We start from the raw sequence: 16,182 nt of genomic DNA, 5'->3' as shown, positions 1-16,182 counted from the left end.
ATACTTTAAGAATTTTTTTAACCGTATGTGTAAAGAAGTCTATAAACTATCTGGTTTATAATTAATGTAGACTCTTTGTTAGGTGAATTAAACCAATCTCTAGTAAAAGGTCATGAATCCAGGGCACCTGGATGGTTCAGTGGTTGAGCATCTGCCTTTGGCTCAGGACATGATCCTGGGGTCCCAGGATTGAGTCCCGCATCTGACTCCCCACAGGGAGCCTGCTTCTCCGTCTATATCTCTGCCTCTCTCTATGTGTCTCTCATGAATAAAGAAATTTTTTTAAAAAGGTCATGAATCCCCCAGTAGGAAAATCCAGATGAACTTAAAATCTTAACCAGTAAGCTAAGGATCTCTATATATTAATCCCAATATTCACTGTTGAGTGGCAAATACTGTGCTGTCACCTGTAAACCTCAACTTAGCTTCTTATATCTCTTTTGTAGGTTCAAAGACAACACTGAACAAAAGCATTAAGGCCTGTAACAAACTAAAGGAGAGGTTGGCAAACTACAGCCCATTGCCTACTACTGTAAACTAAGTTTTATTGGCAAATAGCACCAAAAATTCATGTACCATCTGGGCCTTTACAGGAGAAGTTTGCTGACCCTTGATTTAAAGTGTCAATGGCATAAACATCTTCATTTCCTTTTTGCGGATAAACCTCTCAAGCCTGCTAGCAATCAGGCTTCCATTTTTTTTTTTCCCTCTCTCCCAATGATTTTCCAGCCAAATCTAATGGCCTTTCCCTCCTCTCAGCCAATTTGCTATCTACTTTGTCACTGAATCTCTCTCTACCTTACCCACGTGTCCTCATCTTAGCGATGTTTTGTTTTGTAACCTCAGCCCTGAGCTCAGGCTCAAGCACACACACGTCATATCCGCACAACAGAAGGCACACTGATGTCTCGCATGTACTCAATTATTTCACGTTTACCATTAGATTTTAAGTTTCCTGAGGGCCGGACTATGTCTACTACATCCTTTATTACTTAGATGATCTAGTATTTTACAGTGAGCAGGCATTAATTCATGCTGTTTGTTGACAAACTTTGTTCTTCACATCTGAGTACATTGACCTACTTCTGGCAACATGTCTCTAGAAGAGTTAACACAAACGTCAGTTTCCACAGGGACCCTGCACAACTCTGCTCTCCCTCACTCTGCTGACAGCATCATTTTGATTATCATGGCATTTGGCACTTAAAATCAGTTTGCCCCTACTGATAATCTGTGGATGATTCTGCATGTATCTGACTTATTTTTGGTAGTGACATCACAGGCTCTTCAGAAGAAAGGATTATGAATATGATAGCCTTATTATATTACCTGTAGTCTTCTTCTATTATACATGCATTTGTAGTTGTCTAGGCCTGGTGGGCATTTAATAAATGCTTAGCTAATTAAGGTCAAGAGTTATAAAATAAAGTAAAAAACTTTGAGACAGACTTGTAGACTCTAGAACAAATTACTTAATTTACTTGTATATTATGAACATGCTTGCATGTGTTCTCAACTTCTGGATAAGGAATTGTAATGTCTTTCCACATTTAAGAAAGGGGAAACGGGGGCAAGTTATGATGACATTGGCAGATCTCTCTGTAGTGCCATCACTTACAATAGCATCTCAGAAGGCATCTGCACTCATTAAATATTCAAAGTTTACATAGAGACGTGGTTATGATTTGTTTCCTTACTGATCTTGTAGAGTGTGTATTCTGTTCTTAACTAAATGGCATTTAAATGACTTTTATTTTCAAGAACTCTAGATACTTGTACTGGTTGCCAGTGATACTGTGATATCTTCAAGCTCAGGAAGCACATATTTAGTGAGAAGTGAAGGAATTCTGTGTGAGGTTCGATGACATTTATTTTTCAAGTCTAAGGTCAACCCCAGCAAGCTCCAAAATACTATCATGTGTAGAACAGGACATATTTCACAAGCTTTATCTGTGACATGAGGGGGATGCTGTTTAATTCAGTCTTGATGAAAAGTCTTCTTCAGTAAAAATTTTTTAAAAAAGAAAAATTTTTGGATGCCTGGGGGGCTCAACAGTTGAATGTCTGGCTTTGGCTCAGGTCATGATCCTGGGGTCCTGGGATTGAGTCCAGCATCAGGCTCCCCACAGGGAACCTGCTTCTCCCTCTACCTATGTCTCTGCCTCTCTCTGTGTATCTCTCATCAATAAATAAAATCTTTAAAAAAGAAAAAAATTTTAAAGGGGAATATTACCCAATAACTAAGGTCATTAGCATTCCATAGCATAACGCTGGCCTGTTATAATAACCTTCCAACTGCTGAAATATGAGTAGGTAAAACTTTCAGATGAATTTAATTGAACTGAGAGAGCAGTACTTTTTCTTCCTAAGAAGAACACTCAGCCACTGATCACAAATACTGTATTTTTCCAATTTAACCCTAGTCCATCCTGTGTTATTGACTTTTCTGCCTTAGGCTGAGGTCCCTTGCTTTCTGGCACTATCATGCAACCATTCAGTTAGTTTCTGACAGACACTCCCTTTATCAAGGACAGTTTCTCAGGCCACGTGCCATAAATGCAAACCACAGTAGCTCACATAGCTACACTCCTACCTTCACACTGGTCTTTCGCTGCTGACAGCTGGTATCCCTGCCCACAGGTACACCTGAAGGAGCCCTCAGTGTTTTTGCATTGTCCATTTATGCACAGGTTCCCTTGCTGACACTCATCAATATCTGTAAAGAGAAACAAATGACACTTATTTTAAAATAGGCCTCTATCTAGAACATACCATCACCTCAATGCTAAGCCTATGAATCAAGCTATGAAACCATGTCCTAAAGATGAATGTCTAACAACTTTTTTCTTCTGAAAATGTATTGCTTGAAATGCATCTGAAACATTTTGCCCAGAGAACTTCATTTGTGGCACAGTCCTTCCCCACAAGTAACCTGACAATTATCCATTTCCTGAGCAAAGCTGTAATTCTTAGTCTCTCATGTAGCATTAAAATTTTGAATTTTATCCTGATATAAGCAAGGTGTCACATGATCCCATGTTTCCTGAAATGGTTCACATAAACTATTAATGTCACGGGAGCTCATGAATTCGTTTTTAAATTAAGTTTTCAGAGAAATTAATTTGGCTGATGAGAAACTTTTGTCTCACTGATTTGTAAATAAAACAAATCAATCACATAGTAAATTCTGGCTGCCAACTACTGACTGCCAATGGAGAAACTAAACAAGCGAGCTGTCATTTTAAGAACGATTTTACACCTTTCCAAGTGCTCTAAGTCTATTAGCTTTAGGAGTGGTCGACAGCAAAGAACAGCCTACACCATATTTTCTTTCAGCACATTCTATTAAATACTTGAGACGTCGCTTCAAGAACTTAAGACCAACAGCAGCTCATGGAGCTGGTTGGATCTCACGTAATGTCTGACAACATTTTTAGTGCCTTGGACTCTTTTTGACTTTCTCAAAGAAGATGACAAATTAAGCATTCCCATGTGAAGATGTCTGCAGCAAGAATATACCCTCTATTCCAAGTACTGTCAGGGTATGCCAGACAACTTACATAAGTTACTCATTTATGTCGGGAGTACTGTCAGAAGTAATTCATTATAAGTAATGACACACACATTTGGAACAACTTGAGGCAACCCAGTTATCTCGAATAGGTGATCTTTGGGTCTTTGAAATGATCAAGGGGACAGAGGCAGTGTAATTCTACAGATTAAAAAAGCCTTTTTCTTTTTGTGATGAGGGACAAAATTCCTATGACAAAAGAACACATTCTAATAAAACAGGCATGCGGGACACATGTCTTCTCTCTTTTGTGCCAGGATATACACAGAAAAAAATCATTATCCCTGAAAAGTATTTCTTTAAGGGACTTTCACATGTATCACTATGACAAACCCAGCTCAGAGTTAAAATAGAGACTATCTCTAGGTATCTATAAATTTTGGACATATAATGCTAAAATATACAAAGAGATACAAAATCATAGATACAGGGATCTCTGGGTGGCTCAGCGGTTTAGCGCCTGCCTTCGGTGTGATCCTGGAGTCCCAGGATTGAGTCTCACATCAGGCTCCCTGCGTGGAGCCTGCTTCTCCCTCTGCCTGTGTCTCTGCCTCTCTCTCTCTGTCTCCCATGAATAAATAAAATCTTTTTAAAAGGATACAAAAAAGATACAAAGAAACAAGTACTGAATTCATTTTTTGAACAAAAGCTGTCAATACATTTAGTGAGGTGGAAACAAAGTCAATATTTAGCACTAAAGTGAAATGGGCAGTTGCTGGAATATTGGAAAGGGGACAGATTTAAGATCTGGGAAAAATGTGACATCTGTGAGCTGATATTGTTGGGAAATATTATGAAATAATTAAAGAAAAAGGATGTTATATAATTTATGATTGTAAAAAGGGTGGGCTTTGATTGGGGAGTAAGGAAAAGAATCAGCAGAAATGTAGGTTTCTAGAGCAGAAGATGGGGACCTTGCCTAACCCTATCCCACACTGTAATGCAGACACCAGGAAAATCAGAGTAGGGGCCCAGGTTAACTGGCAAGTGGTCGTAACTGCCCTTTCCCGCCTCCAACCTTTGATGTGTGTTGCTTTTTCTGCCTCCTAAATTTTCCCCCCTCCGCATTCAAAATTTTAAGACCAAGGTCGAACAGCAGACCTTCTGGGAAACTCTCCCAGAAGCACACAAGCAGGATTAGCCACACTTCTTGGCTTTAACAGACCTTTGTATATGCCTATAATGTGGTGAAAAACAACATCAACCACGTGTCAGACCCTGTCCCTGCATTATCCCATCTTCTGCAATATTATCTCTGTTTTTGTATTTTTTCACACAATCCTCACATCGAGAGTAGGCACCATTACTGTTGCCTTCTCACAGATGAGCAAATAAGGCTTAGCAAAGGAAGAAAACTTATCCAAGCTTACACTTCTGAGTGTCCAAGCTAGGTTCTAATACACTACACTCCTTTTTAAACTAAATTCCAGACTTAATTTGGATTTCACCAGTGTTTTCATCCATGCACTTTTCTGTTCCAGGACCCAATCCAGGGTACCACATTGTATTTAGGGGTCTTGTCTCCACAGTCTTTCCTTGACCTTCACAACCTTAACAGTCTTGAGAATATGGGCCAGACACCTGTAGAATGTCTCCAATCTGGATTTGTCTGATATTTCCTCATGATTAGATGGGGGTTATGGGGTTTTGGAAGGAATAACACAGAGGTGAAATGCTCTGGCTCTCACATAACGTCAGGGGTACATGACATGCCCATGACATCACTGATACTGTTAACCTTTATTACTTGGTACTTTATTATCTATAATTATCTGCAGTAGGTTTCTATTTTTCCAACCAATTAAAGTTCTGTGAGAGATTAAAACCTCTCAGTAGCACCTGCATTTGAACACAGTGCCTGGAACATGTGGGTTTCTTGATACACCCAAAAGGAAGGGAAGTTATGAAGGGAAGTTTCTACTGTAGCTCAAAAGAGTGTCACATAGAGGGGGAAAAAGAGTATTCCTAAGGCTGGCATCAAATGATGGTGTGAATCTGGGGAGGCTGGGGAGCATTCTTAGAGAGGAGCAGGCTCAGCTGGGATGGCTGAGTAAGAAAGAGGTTATAAGTCATTCATCCAACATGTGTTTACTCAGAGCATTATCCCTCTAAAGAGTCTAATCCCTGGATTTTAGAGACGGCATGAGACCTGGAACTCTGAGTTTATTTATCCAAGGTTGCATGGCAAACCACTAGACGAGCTGGGTAGGAAGGTTGTGGATGTGGGCTGGCAGAAAAAGGACTCAGAGGGAAAGGAGATGCTCACTTTACCTGCTGAGCTGGGAGTGGCTGGCGTTCCACTGTACACAAGGAGTTGGGCCCCCCAGGCTGAGGTTAGTGAATTTGCTACTACTAGTGGGAGATGCTATAATTCTTAAAGACAGTAAGATATCTGCTTACTACTTATCTACTGTGGTGAGAAACTAATCTCCACCCTAAGGCCTTCACTTTCATTGAGACACTTCAGAAAGAAGACAAACTTCACTTATTTCCTCTCCTCCTCCCCTGCAAAGACCATGGTTTTAGGTATAAAGCATGAGGAGCAGAAAGGAAGCCATCCAGAGATTGGACCACAGAAAAATCTAAATTTAAAGAATTATGCAAAGAAAAATTAGAGAAGCCTTGGACAAATTACAATATACCTCCAAAAAATGTATTGTAATATACAGACACATGTACATAGGTTTACACATTATATAGAAAGCGTTCATATAGACTGATTAAAAAACCTGATAGGTGGTAACAGATATTAACATAACTTTTAGAAGGAAAAAAATACAAATGTTTAACAACCATACAAAATAAATGTAATAATTAGAAGTGCCCAGGGAATTAATATAAATAAGCATGAATAATAAATAATCTTTTAGAATTAAAAGAAACACATTTAAAAAATTATAAATTAGTGTTCTGTCAAAATAATAAAAAACATTACAAACATTTTACCCAATTATTCTACTTTCATAAATAAGGAAATGATCCTAGAATTCAGACCAAGTTTTATTTTATTTATTTATTTTTAATAAAGATTTTATTTATTTATTCATGACAGACGCACAGAGAGAGAGAGAGGCAGAGACATAGGCAGAGGGAGAAGCAGGCCCCATGCAGGGAGCCTGATGTGGGACTCGATCCCGGGTCTCCAGAATCATGCCCTGGATCCTGGGCTGAATGCAGGTACTAAACCGCTGAGCCACCTGGGGATCCCTAAGTTTTATTTATTTATTTTTTTTAAAAAAAAGCTTGTTAGGTTTGTTTTTTTCCTTTTTTTTTTTAACATAATAAGTTGGAAGAAAAATACGGTTGTTCAACACATGAACAGCAAGAAAATGCTGAAATAGTAATATTTTGGACTATACAACCTTTAAATGCATAGTAAAAGTAATATGGAGCTTTTAAAAATAATACTTGAGAAGAGTTATTCATGATGTGTATAATGCACGTGATATACTGTCAAGTGACTAAAAGCAAGATACAAAATTATACATATATTATCTTAGTGATAGAAAACATCCATGAGAAAGGAGTATTGAATGAGATTAAGAAATTATTTTTCTTACTTTTTTGTGTTTGCTAGATTTTCTACAATAATTTTTTTTTTTTTTTTTTTTACAAATTTTTATTTGAGAGAGAGCGAGAGCACTCGTGCGTACACACACACACTCACATACACAGGAGCAGGGGTGGGGCAGAGAGGCAGAGAGAGAAGCAGACACCCCACTAAGCAGGGAGCCCAACTCAGGGCTTTATCCCACGGCTCTGGAATCAAGCAGATGCTTAGCCAACTAAGCCACCCAGGCACTCCTACAATAAATGTTTTTTAATAGCAATTTTATTGAGATATAATTCACTACCACAATTCACCTAAAGTGTACAATTCAATGGTTTTTAGCATAGTCACAGAGTTGTGGAATTGGTGTATTGTTTTTATAAAGAGAAGAAATGAAATAAATAGATCTGTGGTTTACAGATGTTCTCTAAAAATATGCTGTTTTCCTTTTATGTAAACAGATACGGTCTGTATGTTACCACAGGGAGGAGTGACTTTCAAAGATGCCAACAAAAATATGCTCCAAGTAACTCAGTCAAAATAAATGACAGGTAGCAGGGTTCTTTTTTTTTTTTTTTCTTTTTGGTTCCCTTTTCTAAGCTAATTACTCTAACATATTCTTAAATGCAGTTCAAATAAAAATGAGAAATCTGATCACAGTATTTACCTTTGCAGTGCTTGTGGTCTGGTGTTGGGCTATAGCCCTTGTGGCAGGAGCACATGTAGGAACCTTCAAGGTTGGAGCAAGTACCATTTGTGCAGACCTGTGGTTCTAGGCATTCATCCACATCTTGAAGAGTATTGCATAAGGGGGGAAAAACCCATGAAGAGAGAAAAAATAAATAAAACATGAATAAAGTTGCATTTGGCTAAAAATAGAAATAGCACTTCTTCAAACAGGGACAGGTTTCTTTAAGATAAACTTTCAAATTAGCCCAAAGGAGAAACAGACGCTCTGGTGTGAACTGCATGTATGACAGTTCTATACCTTGATTTATTTTATGCAAAGTAACTCAAAAAAAGGAACCAAACATACTCTGTGGATAAATTCAATGGAAAGTTCATTGTAGAGGGGAGGGCAGAAGAGAGGGCAGTTTCAGAGCAGCACCCCTTACAAAATGAAGTATTCCAGAGAATCAAAGATACCTAAGTTAGGGAACTGACAAGTTTAGCAGGAAGAGATGGTTTGCCAAAGAAAAAGATAGGACTCAGGATCTGAAGAAACCCCCACCAGAGTTCTTAACAGAAATGTAAAAACAAAACAAAAAAAAAAAAACAAAACTCGGATCAAATGTTCAAAGATGACATTGAATCAGTAATAAGCCACTGGGCAGTTTGAAGGTAAAGAACAGGCTGCAGAGAGAGAGAAAACAATACTCATCTTCACCAAGCACTTACTGCATGGAAACTCTAAAGGCTGTACGTGTATTAGCTTATGTAATCCTAACAGAAGCCATATGTGCCAACCATTGTATAGAAAAAGGAACCAAGATTCGAAGAAGACAGATTACCCAAGGCCATATGGTTTGAAACTGGTGGCTCATAGGTGAATCTAGTCAGCCTAACTCCAAAGATCATCCTTTAGACCCGTTACTACTAACACAAGTCAGGTCTAGTGATAGGAACCACTGAAGAGAGAATTAAGAATGTTTGTTTTTATTATTTGCTAACATAGCATTAATAAATAAACAATCATCAAAATATTTATTGATTTCATTCAGGAATCATTAAGCTCTCACTAGAATATTGTTAATTCAGGGGTGCCTGGGTGGCTTAGTTGATTAAGCATCCAACTCTTGGTTTTGGCTCAAGTCATGATCCCAGAGTTGGGAGATCAAGCCCATCATTGAGCTCCAGTGGGGAGTCTGGCTGAGATTCTTTTCCTCGCCCTCGGCCCCTCCCCTGCTCACCCTTTTTCTCCCTCTTTCTTTCTAAAATAAATACATCTTTAAAAAAATAAATTGTAAAAAAGAAAAAAGAAAAAGGAGAAAAAATGAGTGGGAAATATCAGAAAGGGAGACAGAACATGAGAGACTCCTAACTCTGGGAAACAAACAAGGGGTAGTGGAAAGGGAGGTGGGCAGGGGTTGGGGGTGACTGGGTGACAGGCACTGAGGGGGGCACTTGATGGGATGAGCACTGGGTGTTATGCTAGATGTTGGCAAATTGAACTCCAATAAAAAATTTAAAAAAAGAAACAGGAAAAAGAATATATTGTTGATTGAAAAAGAAACATTTGCGTTCTATGCCCCATCTGAGTCCCTCTGGTAAGTCCACTATATGTTGCAGTGAAAAGGCAGACAGTGTAACATGAACAACCAAACCCTTAAGAGGAAAAATTTAAACCCCTACGTGTTAAACCTACACATAGCATCATGATTTAGGCTTAACTTTACAGCAGTCTGTGACTTAATCCAAGTATCTTAATCAGAACGCAGACAAACAATAAGGAGGAAAATGCTCTTGACTACATCCATTTCATTTTGCAATGCTCATCATGAAAGCAATAAAGCTTTCCACCCTCCTAATATTAACAGGCAGAGAGTCACGAACATATTAACATCAGAGATCTAGTTCTAACTCAGCCTTCCAGAGGTCAGACTGTACTCGTTTGCATGACATTTCATGAAAACTGTACGCTAGCTTTCTTACAATGCTATCTAGAAATAGAGGATTACCCAAATAGGGCAAAGGTGTGTGAGCACGCAAGTACACAGGCGCACGCTTCACATGCTAATTGAAAACAGCTAAGTCACTGGCATTGCCTGCGTGTTCTACTTTGCTTTCACAAAATCACTTGTTATGGTGAACTGACCCTACTCTACGACGGCAAAAATAGCACTTCCAGACTGACTCATTGTCCATCCTTTCTCTGGTTGTGGGAGTCCACTTTTATAAACACTGAACACAAACAACTTGAAAGAAGCAGCCAAACACTGAAGCCAAAGTAAATAATGGGACAAAATGAGCCTAGACTCCTGGCATGTAAATTCCAGACAGCAACATTAAAATGTCATGTCTAGTATGCGGATTGGTTTCAAAAATGTAAAAAAGTCAAAAAACGTATGGATTGTTCTCTTTAATTATTCACGTACCATGAAATGTGATTTATTGGGCTACAGAAAATAGCAACAAAATCAACTTCTAAGACCATATTTTCTCTAGCGAAAGCAAATTAACAGGCAGTACAGATTATCATTCATGAAATATTTTAAAAATACTAGATATTAGGGCGCCTAGGTGGCTCAGTCAGTTAAGTGTCCAACTCTTGGTTTTGGCTCAGGTCATGATCTCAGGGTTGTGGAACAGAACTCCACATTGGGCTCTGCACTCAGCATGGAGTCTGCTTGTCCCTTCTCCTCTACATCTCCCCCTGCTTGCACACTCTCTCTCTCTTTCAAATAAATAAATAAAATCTTTTAAAAAAAAACCACTTGATACTACAAGATACTTGAGTTAAGAGTACCACACTGCACACTGAAGAGTTGCTAAGAGAGTTCATCTTACAAGTCCTCATCATAAGGAAAAAAAAATTTAATTCTCTAACTATGGTAATAGACTTTCACTAGACTTACTGTGATCATTTTGTAACATATACAAGTATCAAATTATTGTGTTGTAAATCTGAAACTAATATAATGTTATAGATCCATTATACCTCAAAAAGAATATATAGTAGGAAGGTGCCTGGACTATGGGGCCTCACTTGATGGAGGTAAAAGGAGTGAAATAAACTCAGTTTTATCTTTCACCCAGACCTGTCTCTTAAGCTGCAGACCCCTACAACCTAGTTGGTCAGTGTACTGGACATCTCCAGTTGATATTCCATAGGCACCTCCAAGTCTTCACAGCCAAAACTGATCTTTCTTCCTCTACTTTATTCATGCTGACTTCCAGGTCAATATGCGATACCACTATCCACCTAGATGCCCAAGTCAGAAACTGGGAGATTCTTTATTCTCCCTCTTAACCCCCATTCATTTTATAATAGATCAATTCTAGATTCTTTATTCTCCCTCTTTCTAGATTCTTTATTCTCCCTCTTAACCCCCATTCAATTTATAATAGATCAATTCTATCTTCCCAGTATTTCTCAAATATACCTGCTTCATTTCATTCTTACTACCACCATTCTGTCTCACATGGATTACTGCCATAGTTTCTCTATTTCAAGTGTTGCTCTCTCTAATCCACTATCCAGCCAGTAGCCAGACTAATCTAAAATATAAACAAAATTGATGGTGTTGCTCTTTTAAAAACCGTCAATGGTTTCCAGTGTTCCTCCATTCAGTCAAAGATACAAACCTGTGGAGCTCTGAGTGTTATCAACAGAAAATGTATCCTCTCCTCCCAGTTCTTCAAACCCTTGGGAGGATCAAGGCTTTGGAAAACAAGATAGTCCCTATCTACCCCACCAGCCAACACCCATAGCCTCTTATCCTTCCTGCAGAGGGAAATGGCTAGGTCTTTGGTTTTCTATATTGGAGCTCAAATCGCATCTTACTCTAGAGTTATAGTCTTGTACAAGAGTCAGATTATCCAAATTCTTGTGTTACATACACATAATGAGTTCAAAAGCGAAACACCATAAAAAACACTGTGTTCACAGAAAAATGTGCTCCAAACTCCCAAAATACAATTTACCAATGGGCTTTTGGGACATAATTTGGCATCTGCTATCCAATGAATTAATTAAACCTCCCACAGTAAGGAAACTGCCAGGAGTTTATGAGGTCAGCACTTTGAGGATATAATCATTTAAAAGCTTATGAATCACCCTGGTATACTATTACCCAATCCAAATTGATCAATCTACAACACCCCGAGAGACTCTAACAGAGGCCTGTGGAAAACCAGATATGCCATGTCTATAGAATTTCATGATGTGCTCCTCTGAGAAGTCTATTAGAAGTCTATTAGAAGGGGCATTCTGGATAGTGGGCATGATTTGTCCTTAGTAAGCCCTGGCTGATTCTTATGATCGTCTTTTTCTTTTAAAATGTTTCACCTTGGGGCACCTGGGTGGCACAGTTGGTTAAGTGTCAGACTCTTGGGTTTCAGGCTCAGGTCCTGATCTCAGAGTTCTAAGATGGAGCCCTGCATCAGGCTCTGTGCTTGGCGAGGAGTCTGCTTAAGACACACACACTCTCTCTCTCTGTCTCTCTCAAATAAATAAATAAGTCTTAAAAATTTTTTTCACCTCATCATTTGAACCCTGCAGCCTACAGCTGTCAACATGAACATGAAATTCATGGTCATTAGTTCCTAAACTCCACCTTCTTTTTCCTTTGGGGAGAAAGGAGGACATTAATCTCTATCCAGCTCTCTGGCAACCTTCCATTCTCCATAATTTTTACAAAGATGGCTTTCGTCTGGCCACCAAATCCACTTGCAAATATTCTCATTGTCTTGGGATGGAATTCCTCTGGGTCAGGAACCCTTTTGAAATTTCCCTTCCTAATGTCCTGGGAACATATGAGACAGCCTGAAAGCCCCTCTCTGGTATGCATGACATCTGAGGTACAGAGGGTGTTCACTGGCTGACCTCACGCAAGTCAGACCCAGGCTATGCTGCCTGCTTCCACTTCACCTATCACTTCCTTGAGGTTGGTTAGAGTTGGATCCAGAGTGACAGCTTACCTACTTCCTGTACTTTCAAGGAAATGACTCTCCCAACACTTCAAATTAGAAATATTTCATAGGCCATCCCAACTCATTTAATTCCTTAGTGACCACCACAGACTTCGATGAGCAAGCACCATTTGATATTGCACAGTAAACATCTTATTCTGTCATTCTGTCTACATGAAAATACAGGACTACTCCCCACCCTCAACATGGCATTACTTCAGTTATCCCTCTTCTGTGTACATAGTCTTTGATGGTACAGATAATGGCAGAATGTATTTGACAGAAAAACAAGCATGGTAAGGTTAAGACACGAAAACTGGTTAGGCCAGAGTGATGAACAACCCGAATCCAAGGTGCAGTATATCCGCAGGATCTCAGGCACCCTCCATCAAGCCTGGCCGAGTTAAGCTGTGCAGTAGCAGTGCAGCCTACAAAAATATGTTACACATCCCTCAAAGACTCATCACTGTTTTTCAAAACTGGAAAACAGCCAATGCTATGTACATCCCAGTTAAAGAGCCAAAGATGATCTCAGAAAATCAATCCATTACTCCTACCAAATCACAGGCTTCCTACCTCCCCTATTCCAAAAGAACATTTTGTCTTTCAGCAAAACTCAACTGGGGCTATCTGTGGTGTAGGCTGCCATCTGCCATCTGAGAGTTCAAGAACCCCTCAGCCATTCTTATTGCTGCCTGCAAAGGATGATTCCCACACACAGATCTTCTATGAACTTCTCTTTCCCCATTATCTTAATCATATTACTTTGTTCTCTTATTTTCTTGGGTGTACAGGACAGATAGATGAGTTAGTGTAAAGGGCAGAACACGAGTTTTGGAGATAAGAGACCTGAGATCACGTCCTAGCTCTGCCATTTATTACCTATGACTTTAAGCAAGCATATCTGGGAATCAATTTCTACACCTGTACTACAGGGACTATTGCCCTGATAGCAAATGAAACAACAAAGACAAAGCCCTTTGTAGCAATGTAAGAGAAGTTTTTTGTTATAATAGTCTTCTCACACACGTACGTTTCCTGCTTTAAAAAGTAGTTTTTCTTTGCTTTTCTTATTGAGATATAATTGCAAATGACATTGGGTAAGTTCAAGTGATAATCGGATATGCTTATATATTGCAAAAATTATTAACACAGTTAGCTAACACCTCTCTTATGTCACATAATTATTTCCCTTTTTTGTGAACCTAATTATCATCTAGCCTCTTAGCAGCTTTGAAGTATATAACACAGCACCGTTGACTGTAATCAGTGTAATACAGCACAGTTGACTATAATCACTAATCTGTGCAAAAGATCTCCAGGGCTTATCTACCTGCCAGTTGCAAGTTCATACCCATAAACAACATCTCTCCAGTTCCCCCAGCTCCCAGCCCCTGATAACTACAATTCTATTTTGTTTTGCTTATTTACAACTTCAAGTCTTCTCTGGAATTAAGCATGTAATTAGGTATTTAATAATAACATAATGACTAGTGAAAAGACTTCTTTAGCTGTAGTGATTTAGGGATTAGACTGGTGTTTGCACATTTAATAATAACTGCAAAAGGTAGAGATGTTCAGTTCTGTTGCCATCTTGTATAAAGTAAGTAAATGTAGAATGAAGGTCTTTGATTTCAGGTTAAGTCTAAGAGTATCCATCTATTCCATAAAGGTTAACAATTCTTAAAATCTGAAGTAAATCCTAGTGTGAGAAGAACTAGAACAAGGAGCTTTCCATGTTTCCATGCAAGTTCTACGCACCTGGTTTTGGTTAAGACTGGCTAACCAGTTGTCAAGTGGATCAAATGACACTAAGTTCTTCAAATGCCTAAGACCCATTACATTTAGAAAACGTAAATCGGAGTCACAAAGTCACCATTAACTTAATTACGGTTTGACAGAGAAGGATTACTATGGTAAAAATTTCAGAAATTTGTGTTCCCAGGTCACATGGTCTTTCATAGACTCAATTATAAAGCAAGAAAATAAAGTAACTAATAAAGGGGTAGCTGCATACATCCACCAGGTGACAGATACTGTGTCTTATGCAGGTGAGCAAAGAATGAAGTTAAAGGATGGAGATGGCCAAGCTGCAGAAGGTAGAACATTTGTTAGAGATGATTGATGACCCTAAAGAAAAGCATTATGATTCTCAAGAAACAGATCCCAGCTAAACAAAATTGCTGAGAAGTTGAAAGGTAACTATAAAATTAAGATTACTTAGATTCATAAAAAGAAAACTCCTGTGATAGAGGGAGAGCTAAGAACTACAGGAAATGAACTTCTTAAAGAAAGTCAAAGACGGTTATAGATAGAAACTCGACATATAATTTACTTAAACAGGTACCAGTTATTACCACACTTCTTGTATTTCAGGTTTAGGGAGGTAAAAGAGAGGATAACAGAGTTGGGAGAAGAAGCATTATAATAACGTTCATTGGATCCTACCTTGTGTCACACACCTTACAGGTGCTTTATATTGCTTATTTAATCCTGACAGTAAATCCCATCAAGATTTCGTCTCCCATTTTAAAGATATTGAAACCAAGCTTCAGAGAAATCATATATAACCCCAAATCTGTCTAAATTCAGGGAAACAGGATCTTTATATCAGAGTTACTGAATGTACTTTCAGTACAAATTTAATATTTGAGAATCTCGTTTGGAGGATGGCTCCAGTAGGGTCTGAACCACGCTTGCTCATGAGTGAAGAGAAACCTGTTAATTGAGTACCTGACAGGCTAGCTTCCCTCAAGAAAGGTTCTAGTTGAAGCAGCCAGTTGGAACTGGCCAGAACCCAGGGTGATGAAATAGTCATTAGAGGCGGGGATCAAGAGGGCAGCAGCTCCAGGCTGAATGTGAGATCCAAGGATTACAATGGTGAATGATGAAAGCAGCTTTCAAGAGAGGACTGAAATCCACAACTTGAAAGAAGAAGCTACATTAACAGAGGAGCCAACAAGAGTTGCCAAAAGGCATCAAGGGATAGATATTTTGAAAGTGGACAATAAACTACTGAGAATGAAGGATCATATGCCCTGAACTCAACACTAGAAAACCAGCATGGTCTCCCAGACAACACCTGCTGACATCTGACCTGTTTCTGCTCCAAACAATTTCTGTTCTAATTCATAAATCAAGGAGAAGCATCAATCAGTGAGATCCAGCGTACATGGCATGAATACAAGGAGGCCATTAATGGTTTCACCAAGTTCACCTTTGAGTCAGTAAAAGAAGCATAAAGTATAACTGGCATCAAATCTCTGCAGAATATGAGGGTCAAAACAGCAATTCTCAACTTCTAATGAATCCATTTAACAGAAAAAAAAAAAAAAGAGCAACATATGGATCAATGGACTTTAGGAAAAACCATGAGCATAATGCCACACATTACATATAACACTGTACAACTTTAATTATAATAATTTAA

The 16,182-nt window shown here is 38.7% G+C and overlaps 1 protein-coding gene across 15 annotated transcripts in view; it reads right to left on the bottom strand.

Annotated features, from left to right (window-relative positions):
• LTBP1 (latent transforming growth factor beta binding protein 1) overlaps nt 1–16,182 on the bottom strand; it is a 391,779-nt gene that overhangs the window by 88,413 nt on the left and 287,184 nt on the right. For 14 of the 15 annotated variants that reach the window (XM_025454210.3, XM_025454208.3, XM_025454206.3 and 11 more), the window contains 2 exons: nt 7,789–7,911; nt 2,594–2,716 (listed from right to left, as the gene is read on the bottom strand). In XM_025454210.3, coding sequence (XP_025309995.1) covers nt 2,594–2,716; nt 7,789–7,911 — 246 coding nt within the window. The remainder of the gene's footprint in view (nt 1–2,593; nt 2,717–7,788; nt 7,912–16,182) is intronic. The other variant, XM_049095987.1, reaches the window with a different exon arrangement.

Source organism: Canis lupus, chromosome 17 (genome assembly GCF_003254725.2).
Source record: "Canis lupus dingo isolate Sandy chromosome 17, ASM325472v2, whole genome shotgun sequence".
In the NCBI taxonomy this organism is placed as follows: Eukaryota; Metazoa; Chordata; class Mammalia; order Carnivora; family Canidae; genus Canis; species Canis lupus.
Note: the sequence above shows the minus strand (reverse complement) of the source record. Positions and strands in the feature narration are given on the sequence as shown.